A 15,646-nucleotide genomic window follows, 5' to 3' on the forward strand; every position below is an offset into this window, starting at 1 on the left:
ATTCGATGACATCCAGATTGTTGCTTTGATATGCCGTTGGAGCCTCGTTTCGCCACACGCGGCCTGACGGATGCGCCTCGGGTTGAAAGTGCAACCCTGAGGCGCATCACGCATATCCATGACCTTCACGCCCTTTTTGCACTTACAGTAGAAGGCGCTCAGCGTGCTGGGGGTGCGTGGGGTGGGGGGGTCGTCCCCGGTTCCCTGCCGTGGGCACCATCAGTCTAGTCACACTTGTCAGCCTTTGTCCTCCGGAGGCGGATCTGCATTTTTTTTTTTCCCCAGTCCCATCATTTCCATACATCAAAGGATGATGCATAGCGGAGCTCCGAGTGGAGCGGCGCTGCGAGTGCCCACGGCTGTGTGTTCCACTCGGCCTCGTTTATAGGACAGCAGGTTGGCAGAGTAATAAAAGGATGTTGATTGGGTGGGACTTGACCCCCACAAATATTCCAATTCTTCTTCTGAAACATCCTATATCTGTCTGCAACCCCTGCTGGACCACAGGGGCATTCAGGCCCCGCTGCTAATAAAATCACTCATGCTTTAACCCACAAAATGGGAGAGCGAGAGAAGGATGGCCAAGACAGACGGGGGAAACCTGCTCTTCTGCCTGTCACCGTACCTCAGAGCAATTATTTTGCAAATTCCTAAGCCGACTGTGACAGATGCGCGTCTGCACGCGGCGTCGGCATCATCTGCTTTCAAATGCGTCGCTGTGTGTTAAACAAAACGTTCCAGCTGTTCCACTCCTGATCAGTCCCAGGCGGATTTTCACCTGAAGCACGTTGTCACCTGTGTAGAAGGTAGAGCTGCTCTGGAGCTGGGGGGGACAAGTGGCGCTGCTGCCTTTAGACGGCAGGCGTACCGGGGATTCGTTCCCGGCTCCCCGGGCACCATTCAATAATTAATGTGCAATAACACCTAACCCTTTCCCTTAATCCCTAACCTGACAGTTGTAGGAGAAGATAACCCCACTCTAGAGAATCACCTTTTAAATCAGGGGCTCTACGGTGAAATAGAGGGGAAAAAAATGTTTTCTATTAGCCTAATGAGATGATATGAGTTATTGCAAATGTTACCGTTTATAACAGTGTCAATGTCTCAGTAAACCACACACGATACAAAAGGAGAATAAAAAATAGATCAAATTAGTCCTGCCCCTTTCGTATTAACTTGTTTCAAATGACATCATTACATATCACCCCTTTTTTAATATCACGTAACATGCATACGTTCCTTACATGGGCGCTGCAAATACCAGATAAAAATCTAATGAATATAAAAGACCTTGACACAGAACACAAATCGGTACAAGCTGATTTGAACTAACCTGCCTTGAAGGCGTTCTACTCCTCTGGTATGCAGCTGCGCCGCTGATTGGCTGAGACCAATGTAAATATCAATGTTTGTTGTTGTTCTTGTTTTTCACATAACTGAATGTCTTGTCTTGGTCAGGTGTGTCTCTCTCTCTCTACCTGAAGGAGAATCATTAGCAGCAAGCTCGCAGCTTGTATTGTGAAGGCAAGAAGAGGAGAACCGTGTCTGTTTCGCTCTGTGTGTCGCGTCTCCTCTCTTCTCAGTCAGAGCAACTCTGGGCTTTAATCGTTTCTATTAACAGAACGCCTTGTTTCCCTCCTGCACGCTGCCCACACCCCGTTCAGCAGATTCTCGTTGCTTGGTAATGCAGAAGGCTTTCTCCAAAAAAAGCCATTATTGAAAAAGAAATGAGTTTTCTTTTAAATTACAAATCAAATCAGCCATCGGTCAGTTGTTTGGCAATCATTGATCATTTATTCAAATATCTATCGCTCTGAGTGAATGTAGCAGAGCTGCGAATCCTTTTATTATCTCTTTGGATTTGGTCCAATACACAAAACGTTCACGGATCGCTTAGCTCCGGGTAAATGGCACACATCCAGATGGATAAGTGTAAATAGTACGGATCCAGCAACCTCCTGAGAGCAGGTCACCTGTGTAATGGCAAAAATATATGTAACTCTTCTAAACGCTCCATTGTATAACCGGTTTATTAATTGCAAGTGCTGGGATGGCGAGGCCATGGGAAAAGAGCTGAAGTGTTCCACACTGATAAGATGTCCCCAGTGTCCTGGCTGTGGAGACTCAACAAGTTGGTTCACATGTGTTGGATGCAAGCAAGTTTTCTGTTGATGCCACCTGTAACCGAACTGAGGTATAAGAACGGCTTGGTCCTGATGTGAAGGGGGAAGGTTCTTGACAATCTACTGAGCACGTAGCTGCTGTGACCTTTCTTCCCTTGCAAGGAAATAAACGGAGAAAGACATATTTGACTCTTTTACTCTTAATTAACAATTGTCTGTGCAAAAACTTCCACCACACCTGCATCTTCAAAAAGATGTGGCTGGCCATTGAAATCCGTCTTTCCTTAACGCCGACTCAAACAGGCCTCCATTCCCCGTCACGATCGGCCGGGTGATTTCCTAGCAAGGAGCCGGTGAATGGCACTCTGATTGAGACATCATTGGTGCCTCTCAATCAACTCTGTGGCAAAAGCAACAGTGGGCTGGGGAGACGTCCAGTGTCCAACTCTAAGAAGGACAAGGAAAGCATGCTTTCAGGGCGAAGTAACTAATGTGATTATTCGTCAGGTACAGGCGGAGCAGCTGGGCCGTCCTTATTGTTATATGAGGGATTCTTTGTTAATGCACTGAGTTGGGTCCTCCCTTTCAATCATGCGTGATGGGTGAATGAAAAGGGCCACCCGTCTTTTCCCCTTCAGCCAGCAGAATGGCCTTGTGCTTCTATATTCAAGTGCTCACCCGCACTCGCTGTTGCGAGACGGAATTCTGACTCCATTCCTTTTTTTTCCGAGGAGAAACTGCCGATTTTTTGGCCACCGCAGACTCCCTTCCTTTCAATATTTGTGTGTCTTGCGGCGTCCACGGCAGTTTGTTGCCATCAGTAAATGGGTTTTATGCTAAGAATTCAGGCAGAAGCTTAGTTACATTGAACTTCTCCCTTTCCCTTTTTGCCTCCTTTTTCGTAAAGCATGTATTAGGATCTAGGGACATTTGAAACTACTTAAAAATAAGCAGCTTATGCCTTTTTGTCAAGCAGGGTCTAATCAGGGTAATTTAAGCCATATGCTATATTCAGTGACTAGCTTAAAGTGTCAGGCATGACCAACTTAACAGAAAGTTAGGCTCAGTGTCCCCCCCCCCCCCCCCCCCCTGCTCTCCCACCTGCATGATCCACGGACCTGTTGACAACACCAAAGACAAAGGAGGAAGGCCCTTGTATCCCCGGTTTGTCTTACTGACAATAAAGGCTTTTTACACGGCCTACAATATGCGCGTCAGTAAGGGCATGTGTTCCCGTATGAATTTAATTGCTTAGGACACACGCATGAGGATATAAGCGGCAAACAGAATAATAAAAAGAAGTGTATTGAACGTGCCTTCACTTGATGTTTATTTTTTCCTCAGTCATTGTTTATTCCTGTGGTGTTCCTGGCACAGTGTGAACTCACAATAACCGCGCTTTGCTTTTGAGCCGCCGCCGCATCTTTATTTTATTTTTTATTTGTTGTGTATGTTGTTTATTCTGTTTCCTTTTGAGCTATAACATAATAATGCATTTGGTTGTACCTCTAATTGAGTTGTTGTCTCTCTGCTTCTTTCTTCACATTTCCTTGGCACGTGGGTGTGCTGATATGAATGCGCGTGTGTGTGTGTGTGAATGTGGGCATGCGTCAGTTTCTGCCGAGAATCTGGAGAAGAGCCTCAGGCAGATGGAGAGGCAGCTGCTGCAGCTGGAGAGAGACCTGGAGACTTTCTCCTCCCCCGATGACCCCGACGACATGTTCTTCACTAAAATGGCTATATCCTTTTGCAAACGCATGCAGGCACTTTTTCATATGTGGAAGATCTTATTGGTAACACTTATGCATACGAATCATTTCAAGATAAATCCACAGTTCAAAACTGAACTTGTGCTGTGATGGAAAGTCTGAAGTCTTTTGGCTGATGAAACACCCAGTTGAGCAGATTACCTTTTAACTTTTACATAATGAAATACCCAGGCTCTTTACCTTCAAACTGTTCCATATTCCTTCCACAACCGTTTGGAATAGATTATTTTCTTAAAGTTTACGCGTCTCCTCGCAAAGGAAGATGTCCATAACAGTTTCATATACTGACTATCTGCAACACATCTGGATCCGCCCAGTCTTACACACACACACGTTTTTCTTTTATTCCTACTGTCGATGATGTGCATAAGTCACAAGTGGCCACCCATGCCAGAATCAGGTTTTAGTACCAGTAACTCTCTCGGCTCTCTTTTTGAAGGGTGATTTTCACAGAGGGCAGCTTCAAAATGAAAGGGAGCGAGGAACACCTACGCTCTTCTGTCACTCTCTTTCCCTTCCACAGCGTCGGGGTTGTTTGTTCCCGGTGACGGGACAAGTTGAACTGGTTTGTGTCAGTTGATAATTAAGCAAAAGCTGTGATTCACACAGTCAAATAGGCAATTGCACAACATTGTTTCTCCACAGCGCCACATGTTGACAGCTGTCAGCATCTGTCTGGCAGCAGTGTTAATTATTCACTGTACGTTGAGCTGGTTCCAGTGGGTCAGGCTGACAGGTGTGTCTCAGACCAGGAGTGTAAGTGTGTGTGTTCAATAATACACCCTGTACCCTGCTTCCTTTGTGTAGATTTGATCGATAGCCTTGGGGCCGAGGCACTGATGGCTTGCGCTGCAGTAGTTAGTAGAGAATTTGAGTGCCAAGCGGAAAGGTTCCCTGAGAATGGATTTGACAGCTCTGTCTTTCGCGACCTTGCATTGCACCGCCAGGTGCCAAAAAAATGGATTTTTAGCAAATCAAAAACGCCATTGAATGTGAAAAGGACGTCTGGAATCTTACTGTAACCCTCAAATAAAAATGGAAACACTCAGTGACGAGGCTCTAAATTAAAGCCGTCTGCTACACGCGAATTTCATCAGATTTTCCATTTGATCCAAATGTAGCAACTTATGCTGCTCGGATGTCATATTTAGTCCCACCCCCCCCCCCCCCCCCCACCCCCCCAGTGCATTTATATGACAACCTCGCACTCCATGGGGTGCTCATCATTTTGGAACTGCTTTTTATTTAATAGAAACCTCTAAGCAGAACCTATACGATTTTATTGGTAGCCTTATGAATAGTAATTTCCTGTACCTTCAACTTGGAAACTCAATAAGCCCTTGAACTAACTGAAATTAATATTTGTATTTCCTTACCAGTATACATCCTTTGACAGTTCCATTTGGAATTTATTTGTTGTACACAATGTTTTTGAAAGAAAAAAACAGCAATTGTTTCAAACTCTATGAACTCGATTACTTTATTTACCTATGCTTTAACTGTGCTATTCAATGGGATAATCTAACTCTTTAAAGTGAACTCATTTCTTCATCATCATCCCGCATTAGAGACTACCGACCATAACTGAACATAACTCTGTTAAATCTGTTTCAGTCTTTCAGGTCATAAGATATCAAAAAAGTACTAGATCAAAGGCAAAGAGATTAGCTCTTTTTTTCTTCTTTAACGATCCACTGCTCATCACGAAGATCCATCTTTAAAGATGATACAGCTTCACCTGCAGCTGAAGTGCGCCGGCGACGGTCATTATTCCAACGAACAAAATCTGCAGTCACCAGCTAAGCGTGAGAGGCTCGGAGGGTCACATTGGAGACGTTGAAAATTCCATTATCACTTAATGCGCCACTTGAGTATACAGCTAGTGGTATTGGTCAAGCGTTACACTTCTGAGCTAAGCTCTTAAAGTTGGCATACGAGAACTGGAGGGAGAGAAAAATGGAGATTGAGCAACAGAAGAAGCGGAGACGAAAGTACGATGGAATAGATGCAGAGGTGAAGAGTAAAGGATCGTTCAGAAAGCAGGATTGAGCAGAAAGAGCTGCACTGGGCCGCTGATTTCTCTGGAATAGGGGACGACTTTAGCCGAGCGGGAAGAGGATGAGGATTTTTTTTTTTTTTTTTGCGCCCCACGATACTCATCAACCAAGGCTCTGGGCTAGTTATTCTTCTCTCCCTCTGGCTTTCCATCACCTGCTCAGGCTTTGCTCGTGCCTCTTTCCAGCAGCTCCTGGCTTGGAAGGATATTACTGACGAGTCAATCTGCAAGCACACTGCCTATTGAACAGCATTCACCCAGCTGTGAAGAGGTGGTCCCATCCACTGCCAGATTCAACTGAGGCCAGACGTCAAATAGGTCCATCAGTCGAGTTGTAATGAAGGGGCATGGTGGGAGCCAGAGAGGCTGCCTACGTACTTGTAATACCACACGCACACAGACACTTGTCTTATTTACCATGAGACTAGGTTGTCGGGGTCATTAGTGAAACCATTTTATTGATTTTTCTCCCAGAAAGTTACTTGACTCTAACCCAGTTTGATCCTGTCATGCATGAAATGCTTTGCTTTCAGTCACTTTCGGGGCCACTATGTGGAAAGCACAGCATAGGCTTTTAGAAATAGAAAGAAACCTACAAAAAAAACCTCATAATATATAAGTGGGAAGATTTTTTTCTGAAGAGCAAATCCATGCTCGCTATTTCTAGATAGACCAGTGTGTGTGTGTGTGTGTTTGTGTGACCTACAGAAGACTGTCTTAACATCATGGCCCGGTTGTGGGCAGGATGTCTGTTTGTGCTCTCCAGTTCCCACTCACTTTGCTCCAACGCGGAGACCTCCCCGGCGGATGTTGACACCACCATAACCTGCGTGTCCTCATCCACACATCTCCACACACGGAGGAACATGCTACAGCGGCCCCTCGCCTCCCCGGGTTTAACCAGGAGGACCTTTTGGTTCCCGTCCCTGCTGTCAGTCTACTGCGCAGGCAATCATCTATTTTCTGCTACAGTAGATCTGTGTGTGTTGTAGGCTCCATCCACATCTTTGAGGGCCTCGTCTCAACACTATTCCTGTGAGATTTTGAGGTGCAATGACATGCCGTTACTTCACATGGTTGAAAGAATGTAGGGGTTTAGTCCGTCCAAAAAGCACAGAACCGGGGCCGAGAGCGCAAATACTTGACTTTGCGCCGTGTTTACGTTGGCTGTGAAATGAGTGCAAAACGAAGTGCTGAAAGCCTTTGGGTGAATTGTGACCTGATTGGCCGGGCTTTGAAACGACAGCGGCAGCCGCGAGTGCAGTAAAAAATTTCGTCTCCTTTTTTCTTTTCTTTTTTCCACCAGAGTAGAAGGCTTTCTTTTTTCTTTCTTTTTTTTGTCTGTTGATATATTTGCATTTAATATTCTGCATGTGAAAATAAAAGCAGCACACATTGCCCGCGGCCGGACGTGAGTCGCAGATGCCGTCGTCTGCACAGGGGTCAGAGCAGTGAGCGCACAGGGGTAGTAAACTGGATGAGGCCAACAACACGGGTTACCACTGACAATCTGTTTCCACGGCGTCTAACGGGAACTCATCTGCTTTTGTGTGTGTGTGTGTATATATATATATGTCTTCCACACTTCCTGGGTGGCTGTATGAGAGCAGTATAATTCCGGCGGCGTGTAGTTAGCACCTGTCCCGCGTCAGCGACCTTGACAACGGCCCCTCACAGCTTCAGCGAGGTTGCCAGGGAGCAGTACGGGAAGCTGGTGATCATGCACAGCAACATGGAGACGCTGTACCAGAACATGCTGGAGTACTTTGCCGTTGACCCAAAGAAGACTTCGGTGGAGGAGCTGTTCACCGATCTCAGCAACTTCCGGGCCATGTTCGCTGTGAGTACCCTGCACCGATAATGAATGCACCTTTTAATCACATGTTGCAGATGTTCATCACAGGCGTGTTCATTTGTTAGCTGTTAACTGAAATTGTGGCCCGTGCTATGCAGGTTAAATTAAATGGTTTTGCAGTGCCGTTTATATAATACATAATTAACAATTACTTTGCGTTAAGGGTGCATTTGTGTTTTTTTTCTTTCTTTCATCATCTTACAATATTAAAAAATATAGGTTTGCTTTGCTAGATCAATATTTATGGATAGCACTAACGAAAGCAGACCTGGCGGAGTGTCAAGTCGCATTTTAAACTTTCACTCTTTTTTTGACTGCATCGACACACCGCCTCAACTACCTTTTTTATTTTATTTTTATTCTCACATCAGTGTCCCGTGGTATTACGCAAGGTAGAACAGTGCCAGTCCTGTGTAGTCCAGTCTACCCCCGACATTTATGTCATCCCTGAGCTCTGTGGCCTTATCAGTCCGGCGCTACAGTGAGCTGTGGAGCCGTGGAGACCCACTGTGTCTAATCAGCAGGATTAGCCGCACACAGGCCACAGGGTGCGACAGATAATGGCAGCTAATTAGCCTTGTAAAGTTCCCTGCCTTACCCCTGACTCTACAGCTACCCCACACACGGATGGGTTTCATTCCGGTCAGACTTTTTTTCCTGCACAGTGGTTGGTTATGCCTCAAATTTCCTTGTATTTCAAAGCTTTGTGTATACATTTTTTCATTTAGAATCCCATGTAGACATTGTATTTATACTGTTGGGTCTGCAGAGTGCACATTACATTTAGTCTTTCCAGATATGCCATGTTGCTATACAGCTGTGAAGCATTGCAAGCACAATATATAGTACAGTTTAATATCTTAAAGGATGTCCATGTTTAAGATGAATGCTAGCATGTGAGCGCCACATTAAAACGGGTCCAGATTCCACATGAGCACTTAGACACACTTAAAGTTACGTGTGCAATAAACCACTTTGTTTTCCTTACGTTGAAGCACAGCCCATTAATCAGCACTGCCCTCTTCCCTTCTTCTATGATCGGATTCACACCCTAGCACTTCGAGCTTCCTCCTATCCTGATATGCTGGCCACTAACATGAGACTAAAGTGTCACAACAGGTTTCACATGCTCCGACGATTATGACAACAGAAACAAAACGTTCTTGGATGCTTGGCTGTTGACTTATTTTTTGTCATTTGCTACGGATACCGGCAGTTCCCTTTCACTGTCAATATCTCCTCACTTTAATGGCCACAACCCTGTTCATCTCTGGCGGTGTTGGGATCCGACTCAGACCCACAGGTAAAGACTCAAACCTCAGAATCAGCCATGCATTTCTTTGATGCCAGTTGCAAAACATGCGCTGATGGCAAGCAAATGTGTCGCGTTGCAGCTGTGATCCGTTCTCGTTTTAGGTCCATGCTCCAGGCGCGAGTTCTGCCGTAGCAATTCTGTTCTCACCAACCGTGCGAGTTAATGACTCTGCCAGGGAAAGGTGAACAAGCAGGCTGATATAAAGACTGGCGTTATATGCTCTAAACTCCCAAGGTAGCGGTTTATTTTCCCTCCTTTAGGTCAGCAATTTGTTCAGACGGAAACATCCCCGCGGACGTAAGTTGTGAGAAGTCAAGGCCAGGTCAGTGAACGTAGGCCCACAGTAAATCTGTGTGGGCCCTTTGCCCCTTGTGCCTAGGCCGGCGCTAATAGGTGCATGCTGTCCGCAGACCACGGCCCGGCGCCCACTGAGCCTTGACCCGTCGGCCCGTTGCCTGCATTGTGTGTGCGTGTCGCCGCATGTTTGTTTTATATATATATATATATATAGCTTTTTTCACACACAGAGCTGGACACACACACACACACACGCATGTACGTACAGCATGCTCAGTCACCCGTACAAAGGAGACCCAGGGCGAGGCCGCACATCTGACAGGAATCCAATTGAGCGTGTCTAATGGCGGGCATCCAGGAGAGGAGGGGGAGGGGGAGGCCGACCTGGAGAGTGGAGGGCAATTTCCTCAGAGAGCTCGTTCTCTCTCTCTCTCGCTCATTCGTCTTAGCTCCACATTACAGTAACAATGAATGCTTTGTCAGAAATTACTCTTCATCACTTTACCTTTTCAGGGTCTTCACTGTTCCTTCTTTTCTTCTTCTTGTTATCTATATATTTCTGTTCATTCTTACTCAATATATTTTAAGCACCCCAAACCCGCGCTCAAAATAACTTTGCTAATTGGGTGTGTGATTTAAGAAGGCAGCAAGCCGTCACCATTTTGCGATGATCTTTAGTTCTTTTTTCCGTTTCGTTGTCTTTGTGCAGTTTACGAGTCATCCTTTTAAAAGTGATCCCTTCAAGCAGGCCCACTTGTTGTATTGACCCGTTATTGACTAATCATTGTTTTCCCGGCTGCCGGTCTAAATGAGGGTTTCCCTCCAAAGGCCTCTGTAGACACATTACTGAAACCAGCCACAGCATTCTGCACGGCCCCGTCGGTTAATGCGCTTGTGTTGACTGATCACGGTCAACATCATCTAGCGGAGTACGATGTTGATAGTGTTCACAGTAAGTAAACCGGGGGGGGGCGACAGGAGGGTGCGGTTGGGAGGGGGGGTGAAACCACTGAAGTGAACTTTTCATCTAGCTCAAAGTGTAGTTTCTGAGGCCTGTTGAATGAATAGACATGAAACTTAGCCGTCTAAATAAGATCGTGTGTATAGTTGATGGCTCATAATTGTTAATGTCGTAGCGCTCTCGTTAATGGGTCAAATACAACAGTCCAATCTGTGAAGCCGTTGTAAATAACCCTGATTTTGTTTGAGGGTAGAGAAAGCAATTCATTTTTTGTTCTTGTGAAAGAATGTGTTCCTACTCTTTTGGTAGTGCAATTAGACTTTTCAATGAGGGCAGCTTGATAATAATAGAGAGAAGGAGACTCAGAGTTTTGACTAAGCTTGTTTGTTTCTTTTTTTTTTCCCGACTTTTTGAGGGGGATCACTTAATTATGTCTCATTGGAAATGTATTACGTGTCCGTGCTTCTCGTCCTTTTCGTTTCTATCATTCTCTCTAACCAAAATTTAGCAGATTGCGTGGCCATTAAAAATATAGTCATTCGAGAATCAGAGGTTGCCACGGGTAACTGACAGTTTCATTACGTTAAATCAAAGTTAATTCTGTCGAGGAGTTGGTTTCATTTAGAAAAGCAAGCTCTGAACAGCTTCCATCTGTATCAGTCATTTGGTATTCAGCTTCCCTATCTTCTTCTTCCCCTCTTCAGCACTCACTTCTCCGGAATTTCTATAAACCTGCCGAGTGGTACTCATCAGTGTCATTAGGGGCTATTGTCTTTTCATGCGAGCGAGTTTAAAAAATTGTTGTTGCACCAAAAGTCCCTGGTGTGTGGCTGTCGAGCTTCTATTGGATAGGCAGTGCAGCTTTACTCCAAAATAGAGGACATGGGCTTCTGAGAATGGTACACACACACACACACACACACCGTGAGTGAGTTTGTTTTGTAGGTGCCGTTCCTTTATGTTCAAGTGGCTTGTTCATCCCAATACAACTACACTGATTTCTTTTGAATTGAAGTTGACTATTATTTTCTATGGTCACCTGGCTGTCAGGGGGCCTCAATAAGTGAGTGACTGCCCCTCTTTTTTGGTAGTTTTTCAATTTTGGACGTGACATTTTTCCTAGTGTGCGGTTTTGTCTTTTTTGTGGATCTGTTCATGTTGGTCCAGCATTATTATTCCTCCACCGACCTGCACGTCAAGCCGGGCCATGTGAATAACACCCGGAGGAGGCGCCGGGTGTTTGACGAAAGCCCAGGCTGCCTTTCTTTAAGTGACTGGATATTGATCAGGATGGCAGTCGGGCTGGCACTCTATTAAATCATACGCAGTCGCTCTCTTGGCTGAGCGTTATTGAGCTATTGACACTATTGTGAGTTTAACAGCCCTTTGGTGCGGGGATTATAGAGCCTTTACCCACAGTGGTAGATGTACTGTAGTGGAAAGGAATACACTCTGCTTTGTTCAACATCTTTACTGTAGAATCGTACACTTTAATGCAATCAATAATCAGTTTTTTTTTTTGCAATCAGTACTTGTGTTTTACCAATTGGGTAACTAAGGACAAGTGTGTTAGTGCAGCAGAGTCTATTTATTCTTGTAATTTACATAAAATCTCTCACCTTCTGCAAAAGCAGGTGTTCAGAGTTGACCTGCTTTCAGTTGGGTAGTCCCACGCGGAAGCACCTTAAAAAGCTCACTTGGTAGCCATCAGGTGATGCTTCTGCTGGCTTAATGACCCTAATACATACCGCATTAATAGACACACTAATGCACACAGCGTTGCGAGCCAGGACGCACACTCATCAGCGCCCTGTGAGGAGCTGCTACTGCTACAGCGGCAGGCTCCTTAGATGCTGCAATAGCATTCGTTATAGAAGAACCGTGCTGAAGGCTTTTCTTCATGGAACCGATAATCTTATCGCTCTTATCCCAGCTGGCCAAGGCAGGAGTTTGATTGACAGATGGCTCATCGAAGCACCTGCCAAGCATTTTTTTTATTTTTTTTAAAGTGTCTGCCCTTTTTCAAATGGTTCGCAGTGACTGCTTCCTCAGGCGGTTGTGTGTAACGCACCATCTGGCGGCACAGCAAAGGAGAGAGTCAAAATTAGAAAAGTAAATAATAGACCTGCACTGGCTCACGTCTTTACGTCATTGTTCCTTTACTCAGTCTCCGTGGATGGCTGGTATTAAGTGGTTTCCTGGTTTCTGGGTGGCGAAAGTAACGTGCAATCTACCTCGGAAGCCTCGTTTGACTCTAATGTCGTAGGATAAAGATGTCCGTGGAGTTTGACAGCTGCCTCTGCCTTATGACAGGCGTTACACTGCTCTAATTAACCCCACTTAGTGATCTGTCTGGTTTCCTCTTTCTTTCTGTCCTTCTCTCATTGTCTCCCCCCCCCCCCCCCACCCCCCTTCATACACACACACAGCAAGCACTGAAGGACAACCTGAAGCAGAGGGAGACGGAGGAGAAACAGAGGAAAGCGCTGGCGGCAAAGGAGAAGGCTGAGCGTGAAAAGCAGCAGAGGAAGCAGCAGCAGCAGCAGAAGAAGAGGAGGTCGCTGGAAGTCAATGCAGGTAGAGACTGTTCACCCTCTCATCGTCGACTTCACAGGGGAAGGTGTGCTTATTCAGTCTGGGGTGAAATGATGTAAGAAATCACTCATCTATCAATGGGAACATAGGTCCCATTTAATTGACAAACCTATTTTTGGTTCAGTTTTTTCTTTTAGAAATCACCACTTGCTCATCCAAGAATGGCGCTTATTTTGAATGATGTGAGGTATTTAAATGATGCTGAAAATGAATATAAAATTTCCAGTTGTGTGATATTGAAAGACAAACATCAAAAACCTTTTTTTCTAATATATGTATAGTTGTTCATGGCATAATTACGGTCTTGACTTTAGTTAGCTTGGACCGATTAATCCCTCAAATGCGGTTTGAACCTTTTTGAACTGACAATTTAGAATGTTCCATGATCCAAGTTTGGATGCTTGACCCTTTGTTGTGAGGTCGCGGGTCAGGACTGGCCCGGGACGGCGATCAGGATTTTAGGGTCGCTGTGTGTTATTACAAGACACTTGATTAGGATAGAGGATTGCTTAAATGACCTTTCAACCCGAGGTCAGTCGGTTGAAGGACACTCTCTGTACCCTAATTGATTCCACTAAGGGAAAAGGGGTAGGTATCGTCAACCATTTGCCATCAAGTCCACGACCACAATTGCTGTTCATACCCTCACGTGGAGTTTTAACAATTTATGTTGACGAGCACAAATCTTCAACGAAACCCCAAGCAGAAGGTTTGGTGTCCAGCTGCTGGGTTGTCATAGAAATGCAGCCAAATGCTGCGTAAAAAATCATTGTCCTGAAGAAAACGTCTGCTGGCTCCTGCAAATAGTCAGGCTTAACAGCTGTACCCTAATCACCCCCCCGAACCATTTACTTTATAAATATGTTTCTCACAATTTGTTTAGATGAGTGATTATGAACCAAGTTAAGACATTTAAACAAGGTAGACAAGTTCTGAGCAAAATGAGCTGTTTTGAATCTGTTGTGTCCAATCGAACACTTTCCTGGTAAATTACTTTGTAATGTGCAACAACGTGTTTTCACTGTTTACCCTGTCGTTTTGTGTTGCTGTGAGGACCTCGGACCGTGGTAAAGACCAATCTCATTTAATCAAACCCTGAAACCTTCAGTTGCTCAATGGGACTTCCTGAGCCACGTTCCCATGCTTTGTTTTAAGACACTGAAAAAGCTCACTTTATGACTGCATGTTAACGTTTATCACTGGCTCCTGAGAATCTTTCTGGCTTTATGTTCAATATGTTTATTGCTGATAGGAGTCTGTTGGGTCGTGAACAGTATCCGGGTTGGATTTGGACACATCTAGTTTAGCTTTTAAAATGTATTTTTCCTATCAAAAATATGTTTTTTACTTTAAATCTCCTTTGATGTTCCCTTGCGCTGGATAAATAATTTACCGAGCACATCATGGATTTATATCAACTTTGCCTATATTTCAGCAAGAAAAGTTATTTTTCAAACACTTCTCATTGCTGTGGCCCTCAAGGATGATGTAGCTCATGTGATAACTTTATGTACAAAGCAGGTAACGCTTACCTCACGCCAGAGCATCTGGTTCCAACTGTCGGTTTTTTTTTTTAGTATGTTTCTCTTTACCTCTTTCGAACATAACGTAAGCCATAAACTTGTTCGACAGTGTAGCCTCCAGACCTCGATTCCAATGCCAAGGCCAAGGCTGGCAGAGCAGCTGAGCTTGGCAATCCCAGCCCCCACCACCATCCACAGCTTAACAGTACTCTGCCAGCCGCCATACAACTCCCGGACACGTTTAGAGTGCAAGCGGAGCGCCGCCATGCTCCATCCAGGCCAAAGTGCCGCCGCGGGCATCCCACCAGGCCAACGCCCCTCCCTCTCTTGGCCGGGACGGAATACAAATATATACGCTCCACTTTCCAATCACTCGCGTTTGTACGTCCCTCAATTGTCACCATTTGTTCCAAAGCGCCTGAAGTTTTACGGTGCCGGGCTCCCCCCCGAATGAAGGGTCATGTCCAGGTGAAATGTAATGGACAGGATTCTGGTGGATGAGTTATGTACCATCCAGTAGGTTTATTTGCCATCTCCCCCTTATGTCATACTTTAGTTATCTGAAAATACCAGCAACAGGGTTAGAGCCAATAAAGAAAATGAAGAAAAAAAAAACCTTCTCCCGTGAGGCCGTTGTTTGTATGGGCTGTGTTGGTATTAGGACGGGTTGGTAATGTGCATGGATCGATCTGAATGCTCTGCACATGGAGGCTGCAGGCTCGGCTCTGTCATTGGCAGACGGCTGCTGCCGCTGTCGTTGCTTCAGGTTGAAATGTCACATTTGAAATACATGACAACATATCCAAGTATTAGTCTGTTTGTTTTCAACACTTTCAAGAGGCTCTTTTGCATTTTAATATTTTTCTATAATGGAATGAAATGCAATGCTGAGCGAGGAAGAGAGAGAGAGAGACGTGCAGCGCTTTCTCAATTCATGTCTTACCCCACAGTCTGCTCTTATGTATGCGGTATTTGCATTAACACCAGCACTAAAGACCTTTTCCCCAGCATGGAGCGTGATGGTGGCAGCAACCTGCCGGTGGGGATGCTCCTCTGCAAAAGCCCCCCTGAATGGCCCGGGAAGGTAGAGGGTAAAATCAGCGCAGAAGAATCCAGAGAAATCCTCAAAACAAAACCTTGCCGGAATCGTTC

The 15,646-nt window shown here is 45.2% G+C and overlaps 1 protein-coding gene across 3 annotated transcripts in view; it reads left to right on the top strand.

Moving 5' to 3' along the window:
* Nucleotides 1-15,646, top strand: part of LOC119195830 (protein diaphanous homolog 3-like) — a 127,295-nt gene that overhangs the window by 64,060 nt on the left and 47,589 nt on the right. For all 3 annotated transcript variants that reach the window (XM_062561718.1, XM_062561717.1, XM_037451119.2), the window contains 3 exons: nt 3,738-3,862; nt 7,624-7,788; nt 12,806-12,953. In XM_062561718.1, coding sequence (XP_062417702.1) covers nt 3,738-3,862; nt 7,624-7,788; nt 12,806-12,953 — 438 coding nt within the window. The remainder of the gene's footprint in view (nt 1-3,737; nt 3,863-7,623; nt 7,789-12,805; nt 12,954-15,646) is intronic.

This window comes from Pungitius pungitius, chromosome 4 (assembly GCF_949316345.1).
Source record: "Pungitius pungitius chromosome 4, fPunPun2.1, whole genome shotgun sequence".
Classification (NCBI taxonomy): Eukaryota; Metazoa; Chordata; class Actinopteri; order Perciformes; family Gasterosteidae; genus Pungitius; species Pungitius pungitius.